Consider the following 26152-nt stretch of genomic DNA (forward strand, 5'->3'; position numbering starts at 1 on the left):
ATTACCTCTGTGCGCTTAGAAGCGCACAAGTAACGTTCTGTGGGCTGTGGAGCACTAAAAAGTGCAAGCACAGCTTGTAGCTCTCTTCAACTCTTCACTCCACGCTGTGGCTTTAAGGTCTCGCAGAGCTGCTCGTCAGGATGTCCTCTCTCCTCGGAAGTTGGGCGCCGAAATCTTTTTGAATCAAAAATCTCCTTTTTTTTTGTGTTTTAAGTCTATTTTTCTTTTTTAATTCCTAACCTAAATTAAAACTAAGTGTGTTTGGGAGGGGTCTGGATTAGGGACAGACTCTAAGTGCGTCTCAGGCCGAAGCCTATACGCTCTAATTATGCAAGGGTTAGCCATGCGGGAGAGGGTGCATGCATCGTGTGCTAGGAGGGGGATTGGCCAGCCATTGCAGCTATTGGCGCCATGACTAACTCCCCTCACTGATTATTCTAGACTAAAACTATATAAGTTGGGCCCAGGTAAAACCTGCATAGACACAGGGAAAACCCTGGGCACTTACATGCGGGATGCACTATTTCATGCATTAATTACATGCGGGTTGGCTACGGGAATCGAAGGATGGCTCAAGAAGAAGTGTTGGAAGAGTAGAAAATATCTACTAAGCAACGGCGCGCACTTGACATTTTTGTCGGCATTTGGGGGTTTGGGCATGACTGGTTTTTAGGGGGCGACTTTCGACGTTTCCCACCAGGCTGCCAGCCAGCCAGGTGAGCTGAAAGAAAAGAAAAGGTACATCTTACAACTATAAGTTATATGGCCGCAGCACCCAGGTTGCCCCAGTTACCTCGGCCATGTATGCCCGACATATTGTGCTGCCAGCCTGGGCATGTCAATCATTGGCTAGTCCAATGTTGATTATTTGCACCGCAGGACGTGGTCAGGCACATGGTCGGACACCTATTCATTGATAGTGAGTCTGCTCACTTAATAATTAAGAAATAAACATTCCTATAAGAATGGGGAATTTGTGTGTTGGTGTATTTATTAGAGCCTCGCTGGGCCCAAAGCGCGACTAGATTCATTAGAGCCCGGCTGGGCCGGAGTTTCCAGCCAATCACGGGCCACTAAGGTGGTCTGTGCGCCAGGATGGATTTCGGGCGTTTGTATTTTTGTGTTTCGTCGGGATCATAGTTTCCGAGTGAGGAAATATGCGGATTTAAACTATTGTACGAGTGTAAAAGTCTTGCAAAGTCTCCGACTCGGTTTCACGATGCAATGCTTCTACAGGGCAGTATCGTGGGGCGTCTGTGGCGATTCGAATGCACCTATTCTGAATCCGCTGCAGTTTTATTAGGTGTGTGGGGGCAGCTGTTGCCTAGACTGGGGCTGCATATGTAATTATTGGGCGTATTAGAACATTGTACAGCAGTAGGCCGGTTTTAACCTTGCTGCCGCATCGTCTACTCATTACTGGGTAGAGTGCACTGATCCTAGCCTGCGCTTGCCTAGTGTCAATGTGATTGCGCCAGAGTAGTTTCCTATCCATGTGAACACCTAGATATTTCACTACATCCTTATGCTGTATTTGTTCGTCAAACAAACGTATTTGCGGCCTGTGTTCTACAGGCGGGAGATTTTTACGAGTAAATACAATAACCTCTGATTTCTTTGTATTTACTTTTGTACACCAAGTCGTGCACCATTGTTCGAACTCAGTGACCGCGACTTGCAGTCAGTTGGTAGCTAGCCGGAGGTTGTGGGACCTGCTATACAGCACTGTGTCATCTGCATAACAGCCCAGCTTTACTAGTCGGTGTGCGGGGTGTGGTATGTCATTGACATATATATTAAAGAGGGGAACCACACATAACGTAGAAAGTCACAACGTAGAACATGTATAACTAAGAAAACTCGTAACAATCCACGTAATGTAGAAACACACAACTTAGAACTGTCATAACTTAAAAACTCATAACGTAGAAACACACAACGCCGAACCACACAGCTTAGAAACGTCATAACTTAGAACGATCACAACTTTGAAACACACAACTTAGAACTGTCATAACTTAGAAACACGTAACTTAGAAACACACAACGCCGAACCACACAACTTAGAAACGTCATAACGTAGAAAGTCATAACTTAGAACTATCACAACTTAGAAACACACAACTTAGAACTGTCATAACTTAGAAACACGTAACGTAGAAACACGCAACGCCGAACCACGCAACTTAGAACTGTCATAACTTAGAACTATCACAACTTAGAAACACACAACTTAGAACTGTCATAACTTAGAAACACGTAACGTAGAAACACGCAACGCCGAACCACGCAACTTAGAACTGTCATAACTTAGAAACACGTAACGTAGAAACACACAACGCCGAACCACACAACTTAGAACTATCATAACTTAGAAACACGTAACGTAGAAACACACAACGCCGAACCACACAACTTAGAACTATCATAACTTAGAAACACGTAACTTAGAAACTCTTAACGCCGAACCACACAGCTTAGAAACTTCATAACGTAGAAAGTCATAACCTAGAACTATCACAACTTAGAAACACACAACTTAGAACTGTCATAACCTAGAAACACGTAACTTAGAAACACGTAACGCCGAACCACACAACTTAGAAATTTCGTAACGTAGAAAGTCATAACTTAGAACTATCACAACTTAGAAACACACAACTTAGAACTGTCATAACTTAGAAACACGTAACGTAGAAACACACAACACCGAATCATGTCACTTAGAATTTTGTATGAAAAGGCATAAATATTTTGAAAAGTCTGTAGTGAGAAATATTTTGTTTACACTGCCTGCATTCAGTGCTGCACTCTTTTGGCTACATAAACATTTTCTTTTAGTTCACATCTCAAAGTATAGGTAGTGCTGTCAGTTCTACATATCGCTGAATGGACATCAGGAAATGGTTTTCCAGCCACATTAGAACGATGTATTGAGTTTATTCAGGTTTTTAATGAATACGTTATATAAGTGTCCATAAAAATATTATTTTTTTGTTTGTATATTTATAATAAATAAAATGATTTAACATTGGACTAAATACACTTCTTTTAAAAAATATAAATTTAAAACGAGTTTTTAAAATATAATTTTTCCGTTACTGCTATTGCCGTCGCTGTTTACGGAACTCTGAGCCAAATAATAAAAATGTTATTGATTTAAAATTTTAATTTCTCATATAATGCTGTTGTTGCGTAATAAGGCTTTCTTCTCTTTAAACTAACAATAGTGTTGGGGAATATACCTACAATATGTATGTAAAATACACGTCAAAACTTTGAGTTGAATATAGTTTTTATAGAGAAAATAGAAATGTTAATGTTCAGAAAATGGGTTCATAGTTAATAAATCTCGTAAACATATTTGTTAAAAATCGTTGCACATTTTTGGGCTAGATCAGGAACAAAGAAATTAAATTTTCCCTTTACATAAAAGTACAAGTTAAGCTGCAATTTTCCTTTTTATTTTCTGAATAATATTGCACAAGCATTGTTCATTGGGGATGCAGAAAAAGTTTAGCCAGACAGCCGGTTACAACGTGACAGCGAGTTCATTAGACAATTGCGCTGTGTTCTTTGGGGAAAAAATTTGGTAAAAAAATCAAGATTGATAAAATGAATTTGAACCAGAGTTAAGGTTAATTCTACTACGAGTAGAACTAACCTTAACAGAGTCCTACCAACTCTACCTCGTTAGAGGTCACACGTCACGCGTAAGTTAGTGCATTTCTGAATAATTCCCATTAGTTGAAGTGTGATAATAAAGAAATTGTATGAGTTGTTATGTTTAAATTTGTGCAGTATTTTTATATTTTTTGTCTTTTTAACTTTAATTAATTTGTGGTTTGCACAACGTATTTCCATATTCTCAAACTACATTAAAAAACCAACAATTTTCGTTTAAAATATACCTACATATTTTTGGATGCGTTACTGGTTAGTAATTTACTACCTACTCTTTTTACAAATAGCTGATATAATTATGGAAGGCTGTTTTCCCGTTTACGTGTTTATTTTTAGTTTGGATTTGTAGAAATTTAGGCAAAATAGTGTTTTCTGCTCTTTCGCTACACAGAAGTTTTAACTGAGTTCAAATTTCAGCGTGACTCGTGCGGCCAAAAATGTGGCTCTCTGTTGGCTGTCCAGATATCCACTCTGTCAGTGTTACGTCTGAATCACACATTTAACTCTCTCTCTCTTTCTCTCTACCTCTCGTGGTATTTCTCTTCCATCACCTAAGATTGTAGTGTATTTTATCAACAGACTTTTAAGTTACCATTGCCATAGGAAAAATGTTGTAACTTACCTACTACGGACGTTTTGCTTTTTCTATTTACTTCATTCTAAAAGTAACCACTGTATGATGTGATTGGGACAACCATTTTAAGTAATAGTGCTTGCACCCAAACATTTATTCGACTTCAGATAATACTGAATGACTGATTCATTGCCAAAAGCAAGTTGGAGAGTGTAAGAAGGGGTTATTTGCCAATGAATTAACTAATAGTTTTCTTGAGAATACTCTGTATTGTCTGTGGCCTTAATTAGCAACGCATCATATTTATGTCGAGAGGGGTCCAAGATTTTAACACAACCTACGACGTACTTGAAATTGAAATTTATGTTTCGGAGTCCCTTATTATATTGTCATTTCATAATTTGATAGCAGTCTACATCCCGATACCAGCACAAAAAAGAATGTAAATAAGAGTGTAAAGAGCAGTTTTTAAATAAAGATAGTGGAAAATTAATTGGGCTATCCTTACGAACCCTTTATGTCCCACAGCGAGTCGTAACAGTATTAACTTATGACGGCCGCATTAAGGCGTCTTACGTAATGACGTAATGCCATAAAGATAAGGCATCATAAGGGATCGGTAGTTGCATTTCGCCGGGCGACGGTTCAACTATGAAGGCTTATTGTTATTACGGGCAAAATGAAATATGTATTCGAAGTACACTGGTAGTTAGTGGCGGCAAAGTCGCATGACCAAATCTGTAATGTATGAGGATGTGATATTTTTAACGCAAATATTATTTATTTACGGGTTTTCGTGCATGGAACTGGAAGAACAATGATTTTGTTTGGTTTTTAATGAAATACTAGTTTATTAAGTTATTTTAATCTCGTTTTAAAGTTTTATTAATATTTATAGTATGACATTAATTTAAACAAACTTTGAATTGATGTAATCTCAGAGAAACCAAAATAGCTTATATTTCATTGCCTTCATTTTATAGAAGTTATTTTCTGAAATTAAGAAAAATTTCTTTATATTCCAGACATTTTTTAAAAATATATATTTTTAATGGAAACTTTAAAAATATATTTTGCACATTTATATAGTAATGTTGAACATACAGAAACTGGGCAGTGCCCTACTTCGGTGCGATGAAATAGTGATTTCTTGCTTTGTTCGTTATTTCGCGATAGGCGATATCATTTAGGTTGAATTCACATGTTATTTCGAAAAGTAACTGGCCACGCTCGTGTCGCGCGTCGCGCTGAGGAAGTACTAGTGTGACGCTGGACAAGCAGCGCTGGGCGTGTCGCGACTTGCTGCGGGTACATGCGGCCCACGACATGCTGCGGGTACATGCGGCCCACGACATGCTGTTGCTCTAGTGTTGCTCTAGTGTTGCTCTAGTGACGTGACGTGACGTGGTATTTTCGCTATCGCGGGTTGTGGCCTGGCCTTGCGACTTACAGATACAGTCGCGACCGCTACATGAGACAAAATTAAATATTCCCCATCCCTTCTGTTAGTGTTCCGGACAAGGCGCACATAGCAGAACTCAATAAGAAGTGGTACTGCAAGAACAGAGGCCACGTGAATACGCTTACCAAATTAACATTCAAATATGACTGTTAAAATTTAATTTCGAAACAACCTTATTCACATCATAGGCCTACATCATTTTCCGTAAGATTACGAGAGTAGCTATAATTATTAACAGATAGCTATTTAAACGTATAGGGAAACGTAGCCATGCGTCTTGACAGAAAGGCTATATATAAATAATAGATCCTCTTTTTTATAACCAATCAGAAAAACTTTTTTATTTATAAAATGTGGTAATATGAAATTTAAGACAAAACTAATCTATGGATTTGCAACTACGGTGTTTAAAACACTCAAATAGCACTCGTAGCGGCTGGTCACAAAAATTAATCAAAGGGCGGGATTAAATAATTTTTTCCAAAATACATTTTTAATTTAGATTTTTATTTATTAAAACGCATAATATTTGAAGTTTTTCTAAAAAAAACCTTATGATGTAACTTACAAATCACCAGTTTGGCGTCAAAGAGTTAAGCATAAAACATTAGTGTTGAAATAGATTTATTACAATTATTGTATGATGCATTTAAACACAACCTAAATAAAAAAAATTGGTATAGTAAAAAACAAATTATTTAAATATTTATATATTCTACAGTTTAAAAAACAAGACAAAGTAACATATATAAGTAAATTTTTCTTTTTATATTTAAAAAAATTACAAAATAAATACACACATTAGCATAGAATATAATTATATTATAGAAGAAAATATTAATATTTAAACACAAATAAACAAAATATCAGTCAGTAATTAGCTATGAACACAAACAGAAACTACCCATTGAACCAAAACAACAAATTTTCACAAAAAAAAGATTTTTTTCATTTGATGGACTCTTTTAATAACCTTAACCACGAAATATGTTTGTATACCACACTATGCACACGATTGACTGCAAAAACCCAATATTATTCTTTATATACATTTTTAACACAAAACACTTCCATTTTGATAAAAATGTTGTAACTATTCTAAAAAGATTTTTCATCATAACAAAATATAACCATAGTAAAAAACACTGACATTTTTAAAGCAAAACCAAATTCGTTAATACATGCACAAATGCGATTACACGTGGGAATTGCGACATCAATGCTACCGATGCATGGACCAGGAACTCTTTTGCTAGTTCATGAAAACCGTAAATCTTAAATACATAACCGTTGCAAAAAAAAACTCCACAGAAATTATCTAAGTTATTTACTATTCCTAACTAAATTTCCTTTTCAGCAATGGTTTTTCTTTAAACAGAGGGAATAACAATTTAGTTCAAATAGGAATATGGAAAATAAGGTTTAAAACTAATGTAAAATTAAAGTTGCGCACAAAGCATATTCATGTTTAAAGGGCCAGGAACGGCTTCAGCCTGATTCATAACAGCCGGGAACTGAACTTGTACCTGATCAAGGAGCATAGCCCATAAATTCCCATCTTATGTTCCAGAAATTAGCCACTATAGTTTAAGTTACAGAGATGTTTATACGCTCATTTAAAGTGTATGTAATAAACTTACACATTTAATTAAAATATGGTGTTTGTTACGAATGTTAAACTAAGAATGTCGGGTTAACATATTTTTTGTTGCGGATGTTAACATATTCGTTTTTCGACACTAATGGTTTTAATAATCGCGATATATTTACTCAAATATTCATCATATATAACGCATTTTAAACGGCTTCTTAAAAATTGGTGTCTATAAGTACAAAATATTTCTGAAAATGTTTTTTAAGTAGTTTCTTTAATAATCAACTGATACATTCATACACACTTGTACGACAAATTTCATCATAGATGTTTGTATTTGAACAAAACTATTTGCCGAGGTCTCCCGATTAATAGAATTCACATTACAGGACAGACTATATTTGACGAACTTGAATTGAATGATTAAATTGTCACCATTTCGATTATGTAACAATTTTTGGTTTGCACGTTTATCATTAAGTAAACGTTACATGAATAAAATTTGCTGGATATTGAAAGTGAAATTACAGTTTTCTTCAAGTAAAATAATCAGCTATGAATGTGAATGACACGTATTTTGGTTAAAAAAAACAAGGGGGGGGAAATTGTTAGTTTGCAATAATAGTAGCCTATACACCCCATCGAGTGACAACTCTCCTGACCGAGACGGGATAGACACTTAGAATCATAAAACTGTGCTAACAGAAGCCCAGGAATGTAACGAGCCCGCGAACAACCCTGAAAATTTTTTAACTTTAAATTCGACTCGTTTGCAGCCCATTCAGCCATTTATATTAAATTAACTAAAAAAGTGTTAATAAACTGCATGTGAAAAGAAACGGAAAAATTTTTTTTTTAATAAAAAAATAAATTTTTGTGTTGGATTCCTTTCTCGTTTAACCTTTTTATGTTGCAAAATGATAAAATCTATTTTATTACAAAAATATACTGCATGTATCACTTTTAACCTAAAAGACTAAAGGATGTTTTTTAACGAAGTCGTTCTTCACACTTTAAACTTATAATATATTATTGTGGATGCTGGTCAAGGTGTCTCAGCTTCTCGCTGATTATAGGGGTATAATGGATCAAGCTTCGCACATTATTACCTGAGAAATAATATTATATATGTGTGTGTGTGTGTGACATTCCTACCACAGACGCTGTTTTTGCAACAGTTACCTCGATTAGTCATAAATCTTTGGGTAGTGGTTTTTTTAAATGTAAAATTTTCCAATATAACAACATTCGCCTAACAAAATAAAAGGCTAGTAAACATAATTACAAACCCAAGATTTTTCTATCAGAATTGTTTATTGATAATCCATTCATACTATATCTTTGATGTATGCTTACTTCAACTACTGGCTTCTTTTCAGCGCACCAGTGACTAATTTCGATTAGTCGAGATCGTTATGTTATGCCAGAATTCGGGTTTGCATTCATTCACTGCGTTCAGCTAGGGATAAAAAGAACAGTACCGTGTCAAGTGACGTTGGTAAATTGAAACATATTTGAACGTATTTGGAGTAACGTAACTTTGAATTCCGAAATAAATCTTGTCAAATGATGGGATTTTTCCATGGGCTTTTTATTTGTTGTTAATTTCTGGGTTTGGTTTCTTCGTCGGCAAAATGTAGAAGTCAATAAATAAATCAAATTTTAAGAAGAAGCTTATATTATCTTAAGGTGCCGTTTTCTGAAACTCATATAAACAAATACCTAAGTTTCTAATGATTCTAAAACTTGTAAGTTGTATAATGTTTAATAATCTCATAATTTAACACCATTGAAATTAATTATTTACCGTTGTATCAATCAAAAAACTGGCCTAAGACACACTTACGGCAGTTAAGAACTTTACAAGAAATATACTATGTTTGGGTAAGTGATGTACAGAATGGTGGTTAAATCTAAACGAAAAAAAAAAATTTACGTTATTTACAGTTTCACACAATGTGGATTCGTAAAAAGTCGTGTATTTGAGTACGGCAGTAGGGGCACAGTGAATATTCTATATTCAATGCCCCCAGTTCGTCTTCTTCAGGTGGTAAAGTCATTCTCCTCCTAAGCTCAGCCACACACTCGTCACACAAGCCTTGATGGTGACAAGGGACAATGATGTTAGTTGGCTCGCCGATGTTGCAAATCATGCACAACCCTGGAAAAATATTGATGCATTAGTGTCAGTGTGTTGTTACTTTGCATGTTCTATTTCATGAAAATACATTCTAAAACAAATTAAATTGTTATAGTATACATATTGACGTTTGAAGGTATTTTTTAGCTTTTGAAAAGAGACAATTTAAATTTGCTCAATATGGCTGTTGGCCAAACCTCTTTTAAGGCGTTTTTATTACTGCGATATTAACATTAACTCCCAGAAAACACTGTTTTATTAGGCGGAGAAAGTTTATATGCATATATATAGCCTAGGCTAAATATTAGAGTAGTGACACAATTATATTATTCATTCCAATTCATTTCGCTTCATTAACACAACTTTTTTCTCAATAGCAATAAATTAAATGAGTATTATTTTAATTTAATATTGTACTTCCCTATAGCTAATTATTTCGAAATACGGTGTCTTATATTAAAATGAAGATGCATGATTTGCATAGTGGGTGCTGATAACTAATATTCATGATTATCGACTACTATTATGAGTTTTTGAAACTCGTTCGAGTATAAAATTATATTTAAATATTAGTCTTAGAAAATTGTATGTACTATAAACTCTTTACACGTACATTCATAAACATATAGAAATTTTAAACATTGAAATATTATGTTATGAATAGAGACCCGGAAAATGCGCGGGTTCATTTCGTGTTATGCTAAAATTCCAATAGATATACCTTAGTGCTGCTTCTGTCATTGGTTCACTGTTAATCTGGAGGACTGAGGGTCAATTAGAGACCCTCACTCATAGAAGTGTCGATTAACAGGCCACCCAGTCGAGACGACTCACAAGTCAGCAGCCAACGAACAGTTGGCATTTGCCCGAGTGTGTAGAGGACATTGGATTCTATCCTGGAGGTCATTGAACCCGCGAATTTTCCGGGTCTCTAGTTATGAAATGTATATACGCCTATTTAACAATACATGCAAATATTAGCCCTGCTGGTTAAAAATTATTTCTGGCTCAGCTGCACGCTCAGGTAGATTTTAAATGTCATACTTCGTTACACGGATCTTTATAGAATCTTGAAGAATATTCTAGGGAAATCTGGAGCATTCTGAAAACTTTGTGCTGCGCCGCTAGCGAAAACTCCTGTGAAAATAAAATACGCATTTACTTCCATAATTATGTATTAAAACAATTTATTATCATGTTGCACTTAAGGTTGCTGCTATCAAAAATATCTCAGAAAAAAGATAATGGTAATATTTAACAATATCTAAAACATTTTTTATGGCCTCAATATTGTTTCTTATAAGAGCCATGCATGTTTGGTTTTTACGATCTTAGTTAAGTCTCTCGTTATAGTAAGGGGTGGTTGTATAAAACCTGTTTCATATTATTTTTAGATGAATTTACGAAAGTTAATAAAACTTAACAGATGTGAAAATGGACCTAAAAAGTTATAAATTCTCCAGTCCATCAACCCCTATTTTTTCACCTATAGAGCTAATGTTTGGTGTTATAAAAAAAACTTTAGAAACTAAATTTTTTGGTATTATATTAAGAAGGAATAATTACTTAAAATGAAATCCAATTTCTTAAAAGTTTAGAAGTTATTGTTGCTTTCTTCCTCACTGGTCCGATTTTACCCATTAACGAAATGGACAGAGATTTATCACCTCTTTATTTTATGTATATATTCCTGGCATGGTATTGGGTATGGAGACTATATAACGAATTTATTTGGAAAATTTTTTTTCGAAAGTCACACTATCGTCATGAATTTATGTAATCTTTCTTCAAACATCACCTCAAAATTTTAAATATACTGGAAAATAAAGAAAATAATTAATTGTCTAAGTAATATTAAATACTCGCAAAGAAATATCAACCGAGCGGGCAGTAAATTTGTTTTGTACTAATGTTTTATTCTACTAGTTGAGTTCAATCTTATGAAATTGTTTATTTGCCAATATTCTGATGTTGGTGCGTCAATGGGTCATTTGAGATCTTAAAAGGTGCCTTTGTGCAACTTGCTGTTCATCTTACTCAGAGTGAGTAATTTCTTTTAATGACCATAACAAGCAGATACGTGTATTATAAACTGGTTTAGGTATTTAAATTTTTTTTTAAACTAAACAACTTCTGTATCCCATAAAACCTGCTCAAAAATTTAAATAAATTATAATAGCTTTGATAAGTTATACTCTACATCAAATTCTCTGCACACGTAAATAGAAACGTGTGGCAACATATCTGATTTAGAAGATTGAATTGTGTTAACCTAACTTCATACAGAGTTGTTATCATAAATCTGTAACATCACAATCTTAAGGGTAAATAATTACACATGTTTTACTTAGGTACACAATAAGCCAAGCTTAGGGGCATGCATATTTCGCGAAAAATTCAGAGACTAGTTGAAAGTTAAAACACTATAGCATTGCCTGTGTGTCGTGATTGGATGAGTTTATTTTGTCGATTCTTACAATACAATCAATGACAGTAATTCAGTGACGGAAGCAAACGCGTCTTGAGTGGCCCGGTCAAATAAAGCAACGTCTTCTCTTGCAGACGACCGCAAATCACAAGGAAGAAACAGCTTGCGCGGGTATACCTTCTTGCAGTCTAACAGGTGTTCAGATCTATTCGCGAAAAATGCCATCCCCTTAGCTCCATGCAAACACTTGTAAAAATAAATTTATTATGTCTGAACATGTTTTAGGTAGTAAGCAAGTTTTATACTCGACCAATATATCGTTGGTATCCACGGACGTTGCGAATTATCTCGCTGGCCAAATAATTGTTCCATCTAATCCCTTTAGGAAGCTTAATTTTTATTAACCGTATAAAATATATCATTATTGTTGGTGCAGTTCATCATAGGGTGCGTTATAATACTCGATGAGGACCTCACTGACTTATAGCCTACTAACATGATTCACACTCATGCATTTTGTCATAGTTTAAGAATTTAGCAGTAATTAACACTGCAGTTTACTTACATAAAATCATACGTGACTGAATTGATATCATTGTATAGAAAATACAAATGTACTAACTTGTAGTTACTTCAGATAAAGGTTGTTCAACTCGTTCTGAAACTTCTTGATCCATTCCATTTTCTTGAAGAGACACCTTCATTGAGAACAAAGCAATACATTTTAAACATTAAATGATAGTGACCGCACTTTTCTCACAAGATATACCCTTTTAAAATCCATATAAACTCCCCCCTGTGCTTACACGTTGAGTGAAAGCAGTTAAATAAACGTCTAGATACGACAGACATGTATATTGAAAGATACTATGAAATATTTTTTACAATACAAAAAATTACAATAATTTCAATCGGAATAAATCAAGGTAGATTTAAAATTTTGTATCCGTTAATGCTATGGCCTATTAAATAAGAAGTATTTGGTGTTAACACTTTTTTTTTTATTGAAATGGATGACGCTTCTTGTAAAGCCATTGTGGCGTACGCATGATCATTGCATATTTTATAAATTACAAGATCTTGTATTCCAAAACATTAATGGCAATTTGTAAAGAAGTAATCTAGTTGTCCTTTATTCACTAGAGTCTGAGTAACCAATAAGACACGGTTAATTTACAAATAGAGCCTAATAGCTCAAAGCTCCCCACAATTCAGTATTTAATCCCGAAAAAACAAGTTTTTAATCAAAAGTAGTGATTGGTTTAAAATTAATCTTCAATAAATAAATCATGTCACCTAATGCAAAAAATAAAATATTTATGGCTGATTTCGCAATGAGTGACAGTCAGTTTAGCGTTAAGTTGTGGATAAAATACATAAATAATGCTTGCTCGTTCCAGCTGTAGTTTTCTTTGTACTTCATTATAGCAACAATTTTTAATAAGCAGCAAGCAATTTATCAATTAATAGTTTTAAGTATGTCAACCATGGATTTATAAAGTTCACAAAATAAAATTACCTACGAGATTATAAAGTTGGTTTTTGGTAAATATGCAGCAATGCATTTATTTTATTATTTGGGTTTGTTAAAAAATATAAGACCAATTATTAAAAAAAATTAATCTAGTACGACTCTATGCGTAAGTTCTATTTTCAATCATTCAACTCCCTTTGATTTTATATCACCCATGGCATATTTTAATACGACGAGCATTAAGCAACAAGCAAACACAGGTAATTGAGTTGAAATAGATAGTACCATCATGAATTTCCCGTCATAATCTGTTAAATTGGATTAATTTGCTTCAAATCCTCCAACTTTTTATTGCATAAAACCCAATGATATAGCAACAAATAAATTAATACTGTTTGAATAACATCATAGAGATCAGTTAATAGTTATTAATTTCCAAAGAAAGGACATAATTTAAAAATAATGAAATATCGTCCCAGCCAGCGAATACAATTACATTTATTTCTAAGGTGATTGCAGAATAGTAAATTTATTAGCACGTTCATGTTTTAATTACTGTGTGGTAACATTTTCAAAAAATGATTTTTTTTAGTTATGTGCAATTACTTTTGTTTAATTTTTTCCAGGGTTATAAATTAAAAATTGTAAACGGTGCTTTCAATCAAAATAAGATTACCCTATACAGTGTTATACCAATAATAACAATACAGTAAAAAAATCAAATATGTATCAAAATACTGCCAATTCAAAAGTAAATTCAAATGGCGAAAAAAAATTAAAAGGGTAATTAAAGATGGATAGTAATGAAGGGTTACACTATATTTTTTAGCAATTTCAAAGCTGAATAGTTGTAATGTTCCCGATGTATATTGTATTACTGAGTGTAAAATGTGTTCTTAATTCTTCAAATTGCACACTTCCTTTGCTGAACCAACCAGTGATTCATTCTTTAACATGCAAAAATAATTTACCTTTTTGGGAAAAATATTTAATTACCTTTTTATTTGTTTATTGCACACGAAAATTGCTTGAAAGAGTTTCTAAACTGTTTATTGCATTAAATATTTCCTTTCCTGTGTGAATGTAATCTAAACAGATCTTGAAAATGGATTAATAAAACAATAGTTTTTAAATTTATAGCATTCTCTCAAAAATAGGTACTACCCAACAAGTTAATTTCTTGAAATTTAAGATGCACGGAATAAAGTTATATTTCACCAAAAATGGTTTTATTGTGATTTCCCAATAAAACATCTTTGATTTTCTATATATGTCATATACGGAATTACTTTATTCACTTTCTAATATGCAAATAAGGAATTTCCTACAATTTTCTCATACAGAAAATGTCAACTTAGTAATTATTTTAAAATCGAACATTCAACAGCTTCTTCTGTCAAGCTGTCGAAATATTGCAGTTAGAACTCTATGAACTAAAGCGTCCCTATCGACAGCTGAGATTAATTTATTAAAGCTACTTTCCCACAAATCTGATTTTTTATAGTTAATCGACCCTGGTTTTATGCAAAATAATGATCCTAAAATAATTTTAATTATGTTCTTACTTCTCGTTCGGCAATGTTATTAGGACAAACAATATACAGGCCATGGAAACTGGGGAGAAAATTGGCCATATTCTATTATGAGATTACTTTGCATATTCTGCCTCAAGTATCTAATCTATTGAAACCATGGGATACCAAAATCGGATGGACATAACAGGAATTTATCCCGAGATCTTTAGAATTTTAATCCAATATGTTACATTTGTGCCACCTCGCTCTGTAAGCTGATTTGAGACCAGAAATAGGCCTTTACTTTCCAACTGTGATGACGTGTCATTTGTGTGGCTTAATCAGAAGTAAGTTACAGCTAAACTTCATAAAACAGTTATTAGACTTTGTTCAAGAGTAATGATCTAAATAATTGAAATGTTATTTGCGGTATGTAGGCATAATTTTTTTCACATGTTATTTAATCACACGTAGTTTTCTGTACGTGTTAATAAAATTTTAAGAGAGAAAAATTTCAATAAAGATTTTGATATAATCTTGAATTTGTTTTTAAAAATAAACATAACGCCTTGTTATAGGTTGTGTTAGAATTATGTAGGCTACATAAGAATGTTGTTACGCTCAAATATTTAAAATAAATGATTTTACTACAACGCAGGGATGAGTTTTGTACTAACAGCTAAAATTTATCAGTCGAATTATAACTCATTCTGTGTTGGAGGTTAGTAAAGTCATTTAATATTTTATTTGTAATTGTTTCTTATACGCTATAAAAATATTTCAGTCCTATGATTCGCATGCTAACAAACAATTTTACACATCGCATCGGTAGAATTCAGTGGTTTCACTTTGATGTAACATTAAAAATAAGGATGACATTCATTATTAATTTTACATTTTTCATCCTTAAAATAATTATCCGCTCCTGAAACCCAACTTAGCAAAATTACGTGCTCATGAGTTCACCCTTTTATTAACAGATTTTTATTTTAATTATCTGCTATGACCAGCCAATTTAATTGTGACATATCATGCTACTCGTAGTGCACTATCAAATCATCCACAGAGGACAATAGAAACATCTACCAGTATTGAATACAAAGCATTAAAATATACAGAAACAATTTAATATTATACTATTAGAAATCACTATTATGATTTCGTTAGTACTGTTTGACTGTATACCTCTAAAATTGATTCAAACGAACTTCCAGCTTCTTCATTCGTGTTTCTTGGTCTCTGATATGGAGGTTCACGATGCCGATATCTTCTTCCAATATTTGGTGTCCTCTCTTCCACCAAGCTGGATGTGCTTGTGGTCTGTAACAATGCAATAACCAAATAAATGTTTTGAATTTTTTAACACCAATTATAAAAAATAAATTTGAATATGATGCATACAAAACATGAAAACATGGGTATTTAAGGCAAGCAACAAACATTAATGCTGGTTTTTTTTATTATTTGTATACATAGAGTGTTTAATTAAAGAGAAATTGAGCAAAATACGAATTTCATACTGGTCTAGCTAAAAAAAAAAAAAAAAAATTGGGTATGAAACATAGAATACAAATGTATTTACTCAAGGCACTGCATCTAACTTCAGTTGAGGCTATCAAGGGCGCCGCCTACCGAGGCACACAAGGCACACATACGGTGTGCAGAGCTTCAGTAGAACAAACGCGATTTGAAAACTACTCAATATATCCGAGTGTTCTTTGTTTACGGAAAGCATATAAGAATGCGGTGAGGGCGGAAAAGTCGTTCTGTTTCTGTATTTCGTTTTTAAACTGTATTTTTAGCAGAGTGAAAACGGCTAAAATACGTGTTTCCAGAGTAGTTTTTTGTCATGAAACGCCCGTTAATATTGTTGAGACCACTTAACGGCCTTGCATTCCACTTCCACCTTTATCTACATTTAGTCGCCATTTAGTGTAATGGTCATCGCTTCGACACCGCGCTAGTAACACCAGCGAGAGTCACGCTTATCATCTCACCTCACCAACACATATACGCCCTGACGAGGCGGGCTCCTTAATTTCTGGCGTATTCTTGTTCTGTTTATACCCTGATTATACCCTCGCCTAACAGCGCAATGACACTCTGTCAGGAATTCTATATGATTATATTTTGTTTAAGTGCACATTAAAATTTATGAAATGAAATAAATAAAAATAATTGGTATCTGAATGCCACAAGCTAAAATATTTATAATACTTTATATCAAAGCTCACAAGAATCAAGGATTCGTTTTCTTAATTAATGAATACCGCCATAGGTAGGACTCTATGATATTAAGAAAGTGAATTAGAACAATTAAAATAAAATACATAACTACTGGCTCGGTGACGGCAACGTATGAAGTCTCCGGTGCGTCATACCTCGGCCGGTGATGACGTCAGACTAAGCTGGCAGAGGGCTCTCACCGAGGCGTCTTTGCGCCGAATAAGTAAACCGTTATGATTATCGAATTCATACCATGCGTTATTGATAAAAACACAGACACGTACATATATAAAGCACGTCCTCCAAAGCTTTCGTTACTGATTATAAAATAGGATTCATTAATAAGTAAAGTTTGAAATAATTCCTTCTTCGGTCAAGTTCGAATCCGCTCGTTTTTCCGGTTCCGGCTTTGTCAAGTGAAAACATTTCACTCAAATCACATTACAACAGGGGACTTCAAGTCAGTCTGCTGAAACCACATACACTTGATGAAAAGAAAAATATATATTTCATTTTAATTCCTACTAAATTGGAACTGGGAATATTGCACTGCACAAACGGGTGTCTTCCGGGGTCGTGGCGCACTGTTTGAACTCTCACATGCCCACGCACTGCGGCTCTACAAATGCGGGGGGGGGGGGGGGGGAACTGAGTCAGGACGGTCAGGGTCATTCGGGGAAAGCCCCGGTCAACGTCACATCTTTGTGAAGTGTGATACAAAGAATTTTGGTAATCGACTATGAACGTGAGAATTTTCAGAATTTAGTTGTAGTAGACAACTAGCAGACCACAACGTCATTAGAGACTACATAAACTTAAGATATAATAAACTATGAATTATTGGAATGTGTTAGCATGCCTGAAAATCTACCAATGAATGTAAAGCCATGATATTAATAACATGGCATTAAAGTTTGCTTAAATTATTTTAATATTTTTATAAACTAATGTTATTTAAAGTTATATAATGTTTGATTTAAATATTGCAAATATTTATACATGGAATTGCCGACTTCAAATTAACGCGCAAATAAAATTATGTTTCAATCAAACTGGTGAGAAATACTCCATTACAAAATATTATATATAGCCCTTTTTTTCTAAATTTATAGTTATTTCATGATTCATCACAAAAGAAATTAAGTTGCCATTGTGTTATTAAAAAAGTAAAAGACTCTATTTTAAATTATTTCAGTACATTTGGTAATACGGATGTAACAATTTTCCGCAGATTTTCCTTTATCTTGTTATACGGTTTACCAATAAAACATTTCACTTGTAAAATGCGTAAAGCTTTGTTACTATATAAACTAGGGAATTATGTATTCTAATAATGAAGTTTTATCTTTGTTCTAAATATGTATTTAAATGTTTAATTAACTCACCTCATCTGTGATGGTAACCTCTCCATCAAACAGTATGTCAGGAAGATGTTCTGGTGGTGTGTCATCTTGGAATTCGTCTTCAGCTGTAACTTCATCGTCCATTACAGCTGCCACCAAAGATGTTCGTAGAAGTCGTTCTGCTAACGAACTCACAGTCCAGGATGCTCGTTGGAGGAATCTTTTAATAGAAATTGATTCTTCAGACAGCTCCCCCTGCATTTGCTGAATGTTTTCGTCCTGCCGCACATACGATCGACGCCGCGTTCTCTGGGCTGCCACCTGCCTCTCTACGTTTCGCCTTGTAGTATGGAACGAACTGTCTTGTTTTCTAAGAGCGGCTGAAAAAACATAGTTATTAACAAACGAGGAAAATATTATAACATTCTTAACATATTTACTATGAAAATAAATTTACTTACTGATGAAATGCCAAAATTCCGGTCTGGGCCCACCTACAGCTTTAAGCAACTTTCTGTAAAAAGACTCAACGGCATTGTTGGTCCTCCACTCGAGGCCATTTACAGACAAAACACTTGGCGTCACCACACCAATCCAAAAATCTCTTATGTATTGTGTGAGTCTTTGAAACGTAACCATCATGTTTTCCTGCAGCAAATATTCTTCCACTGTTTGTACTCCAGATATAATTTTGTCTGTGGGTAGTAACGGTAAGGCCATAAGCATCTTCAAAGCCGTTTCTCCAGTTTCAGAGCGGATGGTTCTCGCCATTCCCAGTTGTTGCGCGCGTCGAAAAATTGCCTTTGAACATACAGAATGTGTGTCCAACCATCTGGCTCTTAGGGTAGAAAGTCATTCAGTACAATATTACACATGCACACTTATAGCCTACACACATCAACACAAACATAAAAGCTTAAATTTCAGAGACAAAAAAAAATTAAATGTATCTTCAAAGTTTCCAAGCTAGAAAGCAGACCAATTTCAAGTGCTGTCAGTTTTAAATTTCATGTAAATAGATTTATGCTTCTTAAAACGATTACTGAAGCTGCAGCAGCTGCAATTTAATATTTTTATAACGGATATTTATGCCTGTTATTTAATTTTAAAAAGACTTCACTTTTACAGTAAAGGTATTGTAGAGAAAAATGCTTTGCATTTGCAATGACAGACTATACACAATTGATCCATAAAATAAAACTAAAATGAACCTCACCTTTTTTTCCAAGCAGCCATATGAAAGGACTGTGACAACAGCTTTAAACAATAGGACCTCCAATATATTTTGTTACTGGCTGAGTGGTCAAGAACTATTATTATATTTAGTCGTGAGTTGGAGTTAAATTTCAGATCCTATGTTACATAAATGTGACACCTCTGAAAACTTAAATCATTATTAATAATAATAATACTGCATTGGCCCTAACATTCTACTTCTTAGAATTGCATGCATAAAGTGTGGTGTATTGTATTGTAACCATGCCACCAAGTATTCGATCCCAATTTGCTTTAGCTATTAAGTGCTCTGCACCAGTTTTATCCTTGATTGCATAATCAATGCATTAATTGATTTATGACGATAAACAGCACAGCTATTAAAATTTAAAATAATTGAATGGTATTTTACCTGGGCGTAGTGAAACCAACATCCTTTCACTGACACATTTGGAAAAACACGTCGAAAGGCAGAGCGCAATGCGGGTTCGAAGTCGCTCATTAAAGTTGCTGGCTTAAATGTTGGCACTTCTTCGATTAAACCTCGTAAAACGGCTTCGTACGCTTCAGTTGTCCTTCTCGTCATAAGTGCGTAAGCTGCAGGGTATATCTGAAGTAATAAATCAAATTAGTAAACAAATACTCCCTTAATGATAACTCGTTTATAAAAACAAGATAAAAGTTGTTTCCCTACATATAAATTCTTTAGCAGGAAACCGGTTGTTTTAAATATTTTACATTGTTTCATGAATAACATTTATGATGCAGAAAATAGTTCCATATTTATTCAATAGAGTTATACATATAATGTCAATGTAATGTCTGAGCATACGAATATCTATAAGTCGATTGATGTGACGAAAAGGCAATTCTCACGGTTTGCTTTTTATTTACAACTGTCGTTCCTTGTCAATTAATTTTGCCTAGATTAAATGAGGTTATATAAAGCCTGAATTTATTTGACTTTACCAAAAATTTAATTGGCATTGTCTCATGTGAAATTTTGTGTCGTTTGCGTCATTGATGTATTTATGGAAAAGTTTATTAAATGCACAGATATTCAGCTCACCTACACGAATGTTTAAAACTTGGACATTAATTTATTCCAGCTGTTACGTATATACTAAGATCATATTTTACTCAAAATACTGAAAATAAAACAAAATTTATATCCGTTATATTGGATTCCATGTTACCTTAGGCCTTTCGTAATATTTGTAAAATATTAAAGTTTTACTAATTTTAGGAATACTGCTAATGATGGAAATATCGTGCTTCTGTTGGTATTTCTCTCTATTTCAGGATTCCCACACTCTTACATTAGTCAATTTCCCAGAGTTTCCCGTGTTTTTCTTGTCCTAACATTTTTTCCTGCGTCATCGAACTACTGTCTATCAAGATAACAGGAATATTAGTATAAAATTGTTACTAAGACAAAATTACATTAACATGCATAACATACAGAAATGACTAAATATTTTCCTATACAATTATCATTATCATTAAAATTACATAACCAAGTGTGCCACTTTAAAATAAGACGAATGCATTTATTTGATCAAACTGGGGACAATGCATCTTTATTTTGATCAGGAGAAAATGAAATGCAACCAAGATTTTACTTAAAATTAAAAGACAATAGTTTGTCATTTACGTTTATTAATTGTTAATAAAATTAGATGAGATTAATTTAAATTACACACATATTTGATTACAATGCATACCAGTTTAGAGACATTATATTAAATAGAAAGAAGAACCGCTGATACTGTTTTGTAACTAAGATATAATAATTTGTTCTGCATTTCCAGGTTTAAAAACACATTTTCAATACCTTGTGTTTACCTGTTTAACAGATTTTCTCTGTCTGCGGTAATTTGCCTTTCTATGAAGTACAACTCACAAGTGCAGAATTGATGATTGAAATTTAGTACATGTAAAGGTTATTAAATTACTTTTAATTAATACAAAAATTAGGTAGGTGCATATTTACGCTGGAAAGTATACCTGATTTTGAAGTCCTCCATGCCTTTCAGTATCTACCACGTGCAGGGTAAATAGTTGTTCGCTTCTAGGATGAAGAGGCACAGACTTGAAAGTGCCATCAGCCTGAACGTTAGAATTTTCTGTACCTAGCAAATCCTTGAAATGTGGTGAGACAAATAAAGCGGCCACCCCACCATCGGTGGAAACAATGGTTTTAAGAAAAAACCGTTCACCACTTAGAGACTTCCCCCAAATTTTCCACTGATCAAGCGTCATCATCTCGTCAAACTCTTGTAGTGATTGTGGTTGGGGTGGTACAATTCTTTTATGTGCACGCCTCATCAGCTCTTCTGCCGATGGGAATCCTACTACTTCTTTTGCCAGCGGAAATCTGATAAAATAAAACATATAATAAAACAAAACACATAAGCTTTTCACTTATTATTCTGCATTGGTTCATTACTATACAACTATTTCACGCTGGTCAAATTTTTATTTCGGAAAATTACTTGCTATTAGACCCTATACACAGTAAAAGTAAATAGCCACGCGTGATAAACGCCGATCACCATGGAACGCTATTGAAGCCATCGATTCTCAAGGGTCTATCACAGGTCCTTTCCATTTCGTGCCCTTCAACTACATCGCAAGCCTCTAATAACTTATACAAACCAACAACTTTATGCTTACAACTTCTCATTGTCGCCAGTACATACAGCATCGTACATGAAATTTAGAAACTGAATAGAAAATTTGAAGCAGTTAGAGTGTGCGATGTCATATAAAATCGTATTTGAATTCAATAAAAAGCAATTAATTTCAATAACTTCTTCATCTCTAAATAATAACAGCGTGTAATCATGGATAGGCCACTTCAGAAGATGCGAATATTGTTTTCTTAAACTCTGTTAAAAGATGTAAGATTATGATGTATGGAAACATATCTCTGGAGGGCTTTTGTGACTGATGTTTGTAATGAAATCGTGTAATTCTGTTCACTATATAATTATTAATGAATTTATTGTCATGTGCGTGAAAGCTACACACTTGTGCAGTCACTATACATTTGATCGATTATTGTCACGTAGTCTAAATGACATAAACCATCTGAAAAAAGGCTGCAAGGTTCAAAATATTTGCATTCGTTTTTCATATATTCTATAATTACGTTATTACTCAAATCTAACTATGGAAAACTGAATTGGCTACAACTAAATCCATACATGATAACTAAGCACACTAATTGCTATACCTACACCAAATACTTAGACAAGTTCTTCTCTAAATATTTATATCAGATATACATGTTTGAAGCTCAATTCGCAGTCGTGGGCCTCGATCAAAATCAAATCATGAACTTCAATTAACCATGTGTGTGACCAATGTTATGTCAAATTCATTAAATTCTCTGGTGCAAACTCGACTAGAATACTCAACCCAAACTGCCTGCGCAGTTATAAATTTCCACGTAACCAACGCAGAAGTGAAAAAACGTGTGTAAGAATTTGTGATTTTAAATATTACAAAAAAAAATTAATTTTTTTTTGCAATATAGATGAGCTCATATGGTTTAAATTATTAAACTTAAATGTCATTAACTAGCCATTCATTATTAATTTAATAGTTTTTTTGTTCTTGCTTGTATGTAATTTTATGTTTCTTTGTTTAATTTTTGTATTGTGTATTTATCGGATTGTAATGGCAAAGAGAACGTGTACACGTCTTGAATGCGCTAAATGAAGCAAAAAAATTGAAAAAATTTAACCATTGCGCTACTTCATTCGGTTGTACCTACAATATTATGCCCATATTTTGTGCGTCTATAGTATAATGCACACGCAGGTATACAACTCGGCATTTAACACACAAGTAGGCCTACTTGACCACAACATTTTATATTATAGCGAGTAATTCCCCCAGAATTATGATAGTGACTGTAGTAATAAAATATGACTATGAGGGCGCGAAAGTTTCACGGATGCCAACTAAATAAAGAAACATTTATTGGGGATCGGTACTTGACATGTAGGCTGGCCGGAACGACAGGTCTGTCCCTCGGGTAGGGCAGCCGGCTCCACTGAGTGTCAGCCTCATCTCATTCTTGTAGACCCTGCCTCAGGGCGGGAAGCTAGCTACATGGCGATTTTCATTTCTTTACTTGACATGTAACCTTGATGAAGTTACTGATTTGTTTTTTATTTTGTCAAAACAAACTACGTATAGAAAGGTGTTGAGTTAAAGTGAACTCAGGGTAGTTTGCAAAACTCAGTGTACTGCATTTAATTTGTTAGCATGTGTGAACTGCGACACTTTTTATACCCAACTAATAAATCGGAAGAACGGTGAAAACTTACTCAGGGAGAGCCCTTTTTCCACGTGACGCCAAGCGCATTGTAGTTTTTTATTAACCTAATCTGTTCTTAATGTACCTAGTTTTTTTGAAAGCCTCTCTCATCAGAAACACGGTTATTAACATGACCCTTGAGATTTTTAGAGTTATAACAAAAAATGAGAACGTTTAGAGAACTAAGAATGTTTTTTTTTTTTTGAGATAATTCAATTGGTTTCAAGGAATACTATGATAAGGTTCAAACGTTTTCGAAAATAATGATGTGTTTCAGCAAAAGCTCAAGAAAGTTTATTTTCCTGAGCAATTTCATGTTCCAACCAGCCACTAACATGAATAAATTTCAATATTTTCTGCATATATTGTGGAATTTAATTTCTGATAGTTTATAATGTATTATTTTTTGCGTGCTAGTCCAGCACCAAACTTAGACTTCTATGTCATTTCTTAACAGCCCTTTCTTCACACATCGCGTTTCGTAATATTATACGAGCTACATCTGCATGGCAGCTAATTTCCTGCGTGCTGACTGTTAGACGCCTGATATATACGTTAGTTTTGGGTTAATCGCTAGTTTGCATTTGCGATCAAGCGTAAAAAAATGTAATCTGTATATAGTGGAAAGACACGTGAATATCTGAGGTTTTAATTTTTTTTAATTTAGTAAATAAGTAATTTTAATTTAAGTCTTATAAGTACTACAATACGTTGCTCGACGTGTATCTGTTTCTTGATTCCATGAACAGTATTTAGTAGTTATCATGAACCATGTATTTTACAATAAAACAGTAAGAAAATTTGGGCATTTAAGTGTACATATAAATTAAAGTCTTATCATCCGAAACCGTGAATAAAATTTTTAATACTGGTAAAGTATCCTTGCCCTAAAATAACGACATAAATACGAAAAATATGGACTAAAACAAATCTAAAATCCCTACGATTATTATGAGATTATACTGACCAGATAAGCGACATATGTATGTAGCATGTAAAATTTTTGTTTTATTATTTATTTTCATAATACTGAAAATATTAAGCAATTTCCGCAGGTAAGATATCCGAAATTGGTGGATTTACACTACGGCTAATACCTAGTTACCAACGCAATTTCATTCCAATCACACACAATAATGTTTTTGTTATTTTCAATAATAAAAACTAATGTCTGTTTGTATGTTTGCCTGTTATTGGTTGTCCAGACGGAGAAAACGAATTCGGTACCATAAAGTAACTCTATAATCTCTATTGCCTATAACGCTATAACTGTTCTCTACCACTGCAGTCATACCCTTTGGAGATGAAAATATTTCTTGCGCCTATAAGTTGTCACCTTCACGAGAATCGTAATAAATGACACATTTAAAATTTTTACGAAAATTATTCCCGCATAAGCTCACAATTTCTTAGGCGTGACACACATAATAATATGCTATTGCCGATGCAACACTCTGAAATGCTTGTTTAAACACGTGGGTAATGGTTTTTTCAATGTGGAGGCCTATCGTTTATTTTTATAAAATTCTTATACATAATAAATATTTACTTAATGGTTTAATGAAACTTTAAGGCCAATGTTTATGTAAACACAAGCATGAACTAAAAGTATGTTCTTAACCGTGTTATGTATAGTTTTAATTTAATATTTTGTATGTAGTCTATTTAATTAATTACTTATAAATATGTGTATATCATTTATCAATGAAAAAAATAATTTTCCCCTATAATCCTTCGAACATGAGGTTTTCAGGGTTGGGCATACCGAAATATCTCTTGACTTATTAATTATATACAAAAAATTAAGGAAAACATTTCAAAGGCTACAAAAAATGTGATTAATTTAAATGTATAGACTTTAGCACGATTACATACTCTTGCAAGGATTGACAGTAAAAATGTTCCTTAAGTCTCTTATAACTATTAAATTAATACGTAATGAAATTTTAACAAATTTTTTTTTCAAGAAACGGTAGTTATATTATGACGTTATTTATTTAAAATAATAAGCAAAAATACTTAATTGTGTAAGAAAAAATTTAATTTTTAATAAACTACCCTCTTAGCACCCTAGAACATGTCACAAGAAAAGACCACCTACTTATTTCAATCAGACTCCCTTTTGTTTCCATACCGGCAATCAGATGTTTGTATTTGGGTCACGTGGG

General features: G+C 33.7%; 1 protein-coding gene across 2 annotated transcripts; it reads right to left on the reverse strand.

Annotated features, from left to right (window-relative positions):
- Positions 1-8450: 8450 nt before the first annotated feature.
- On the reverse strand, positions 8451-19448 carry LOC134535785 (uncharacterized). 2 transcript variants are annotated; one of them, XM_063375053.1, is made up of 5 exons: positions 18901-19448; positions 18482-18819; positions 16056-16190; positions 12505-12580; positions 8451-9475 (listed from the first exon to the last, which is right to left on the reverse strand). In XM_063375053.1, exons 1-5 carry the CDS (start codon positions 19208-19210, stop codon positions 9264-9266), a joined length of 1071 nt encoding a protein of 356 aa, XP_063231123.1. In that variant the 5' UTR covers positions 19211-19448; the 3' UTR covers positions 8451-9263. The 2 variants fall into 2 exon arrangements, with proteins under 2 accessions (XP_063231123.1, XP_063231124.1); XM_063375054.1 differs by having other exon boundaries at positions 18482-19448.
- Between the last annotated feature and the right edge of the window lie 6704 nt (positions 19449-26152).

The sequence above is a fragment of the Bacillus rossius genome, chromosome 10, assembly GCF_032445375.1.
Source record: "Bacillus rossius redtenbacheri isolate Brsri chromosome 10, Brsri_v3, whole genome shotgun sequence".
Taxonomy (NCBI): domain Eukaryota; kingdom Metazoa; phylum Arthropoda; class Insecta; order Phasmatodea; family Bacillidae; genus Bacillus; species Bacillus rossius.

Excerpts from the sequence above, each read along its gene's own strand:
- LOC134535785 (XM_063375053.1), bottom strand. The coding sequence starts at position 19,210 with ATGGCGAGAACCATCCGCTCTGAAACTGGAGAAACGGCTTTGAAGATG. Across the intron at positions 18,820-18,900 it reads GGAATTTTGGCATTTCATCA|CCGCTCTTAGAAAACAAGAC; the intron begins GTAAGTAAATTT and ends ATGTTTTTTCAG. Across the intron at positions 12,581-16,055 it reads CGTTTGAATCAATTTTAGAG|GTGTCTCTTCAAGAAAATGG; the intron begins GTATACAGTCAA and ends TTCTCAATGAAG.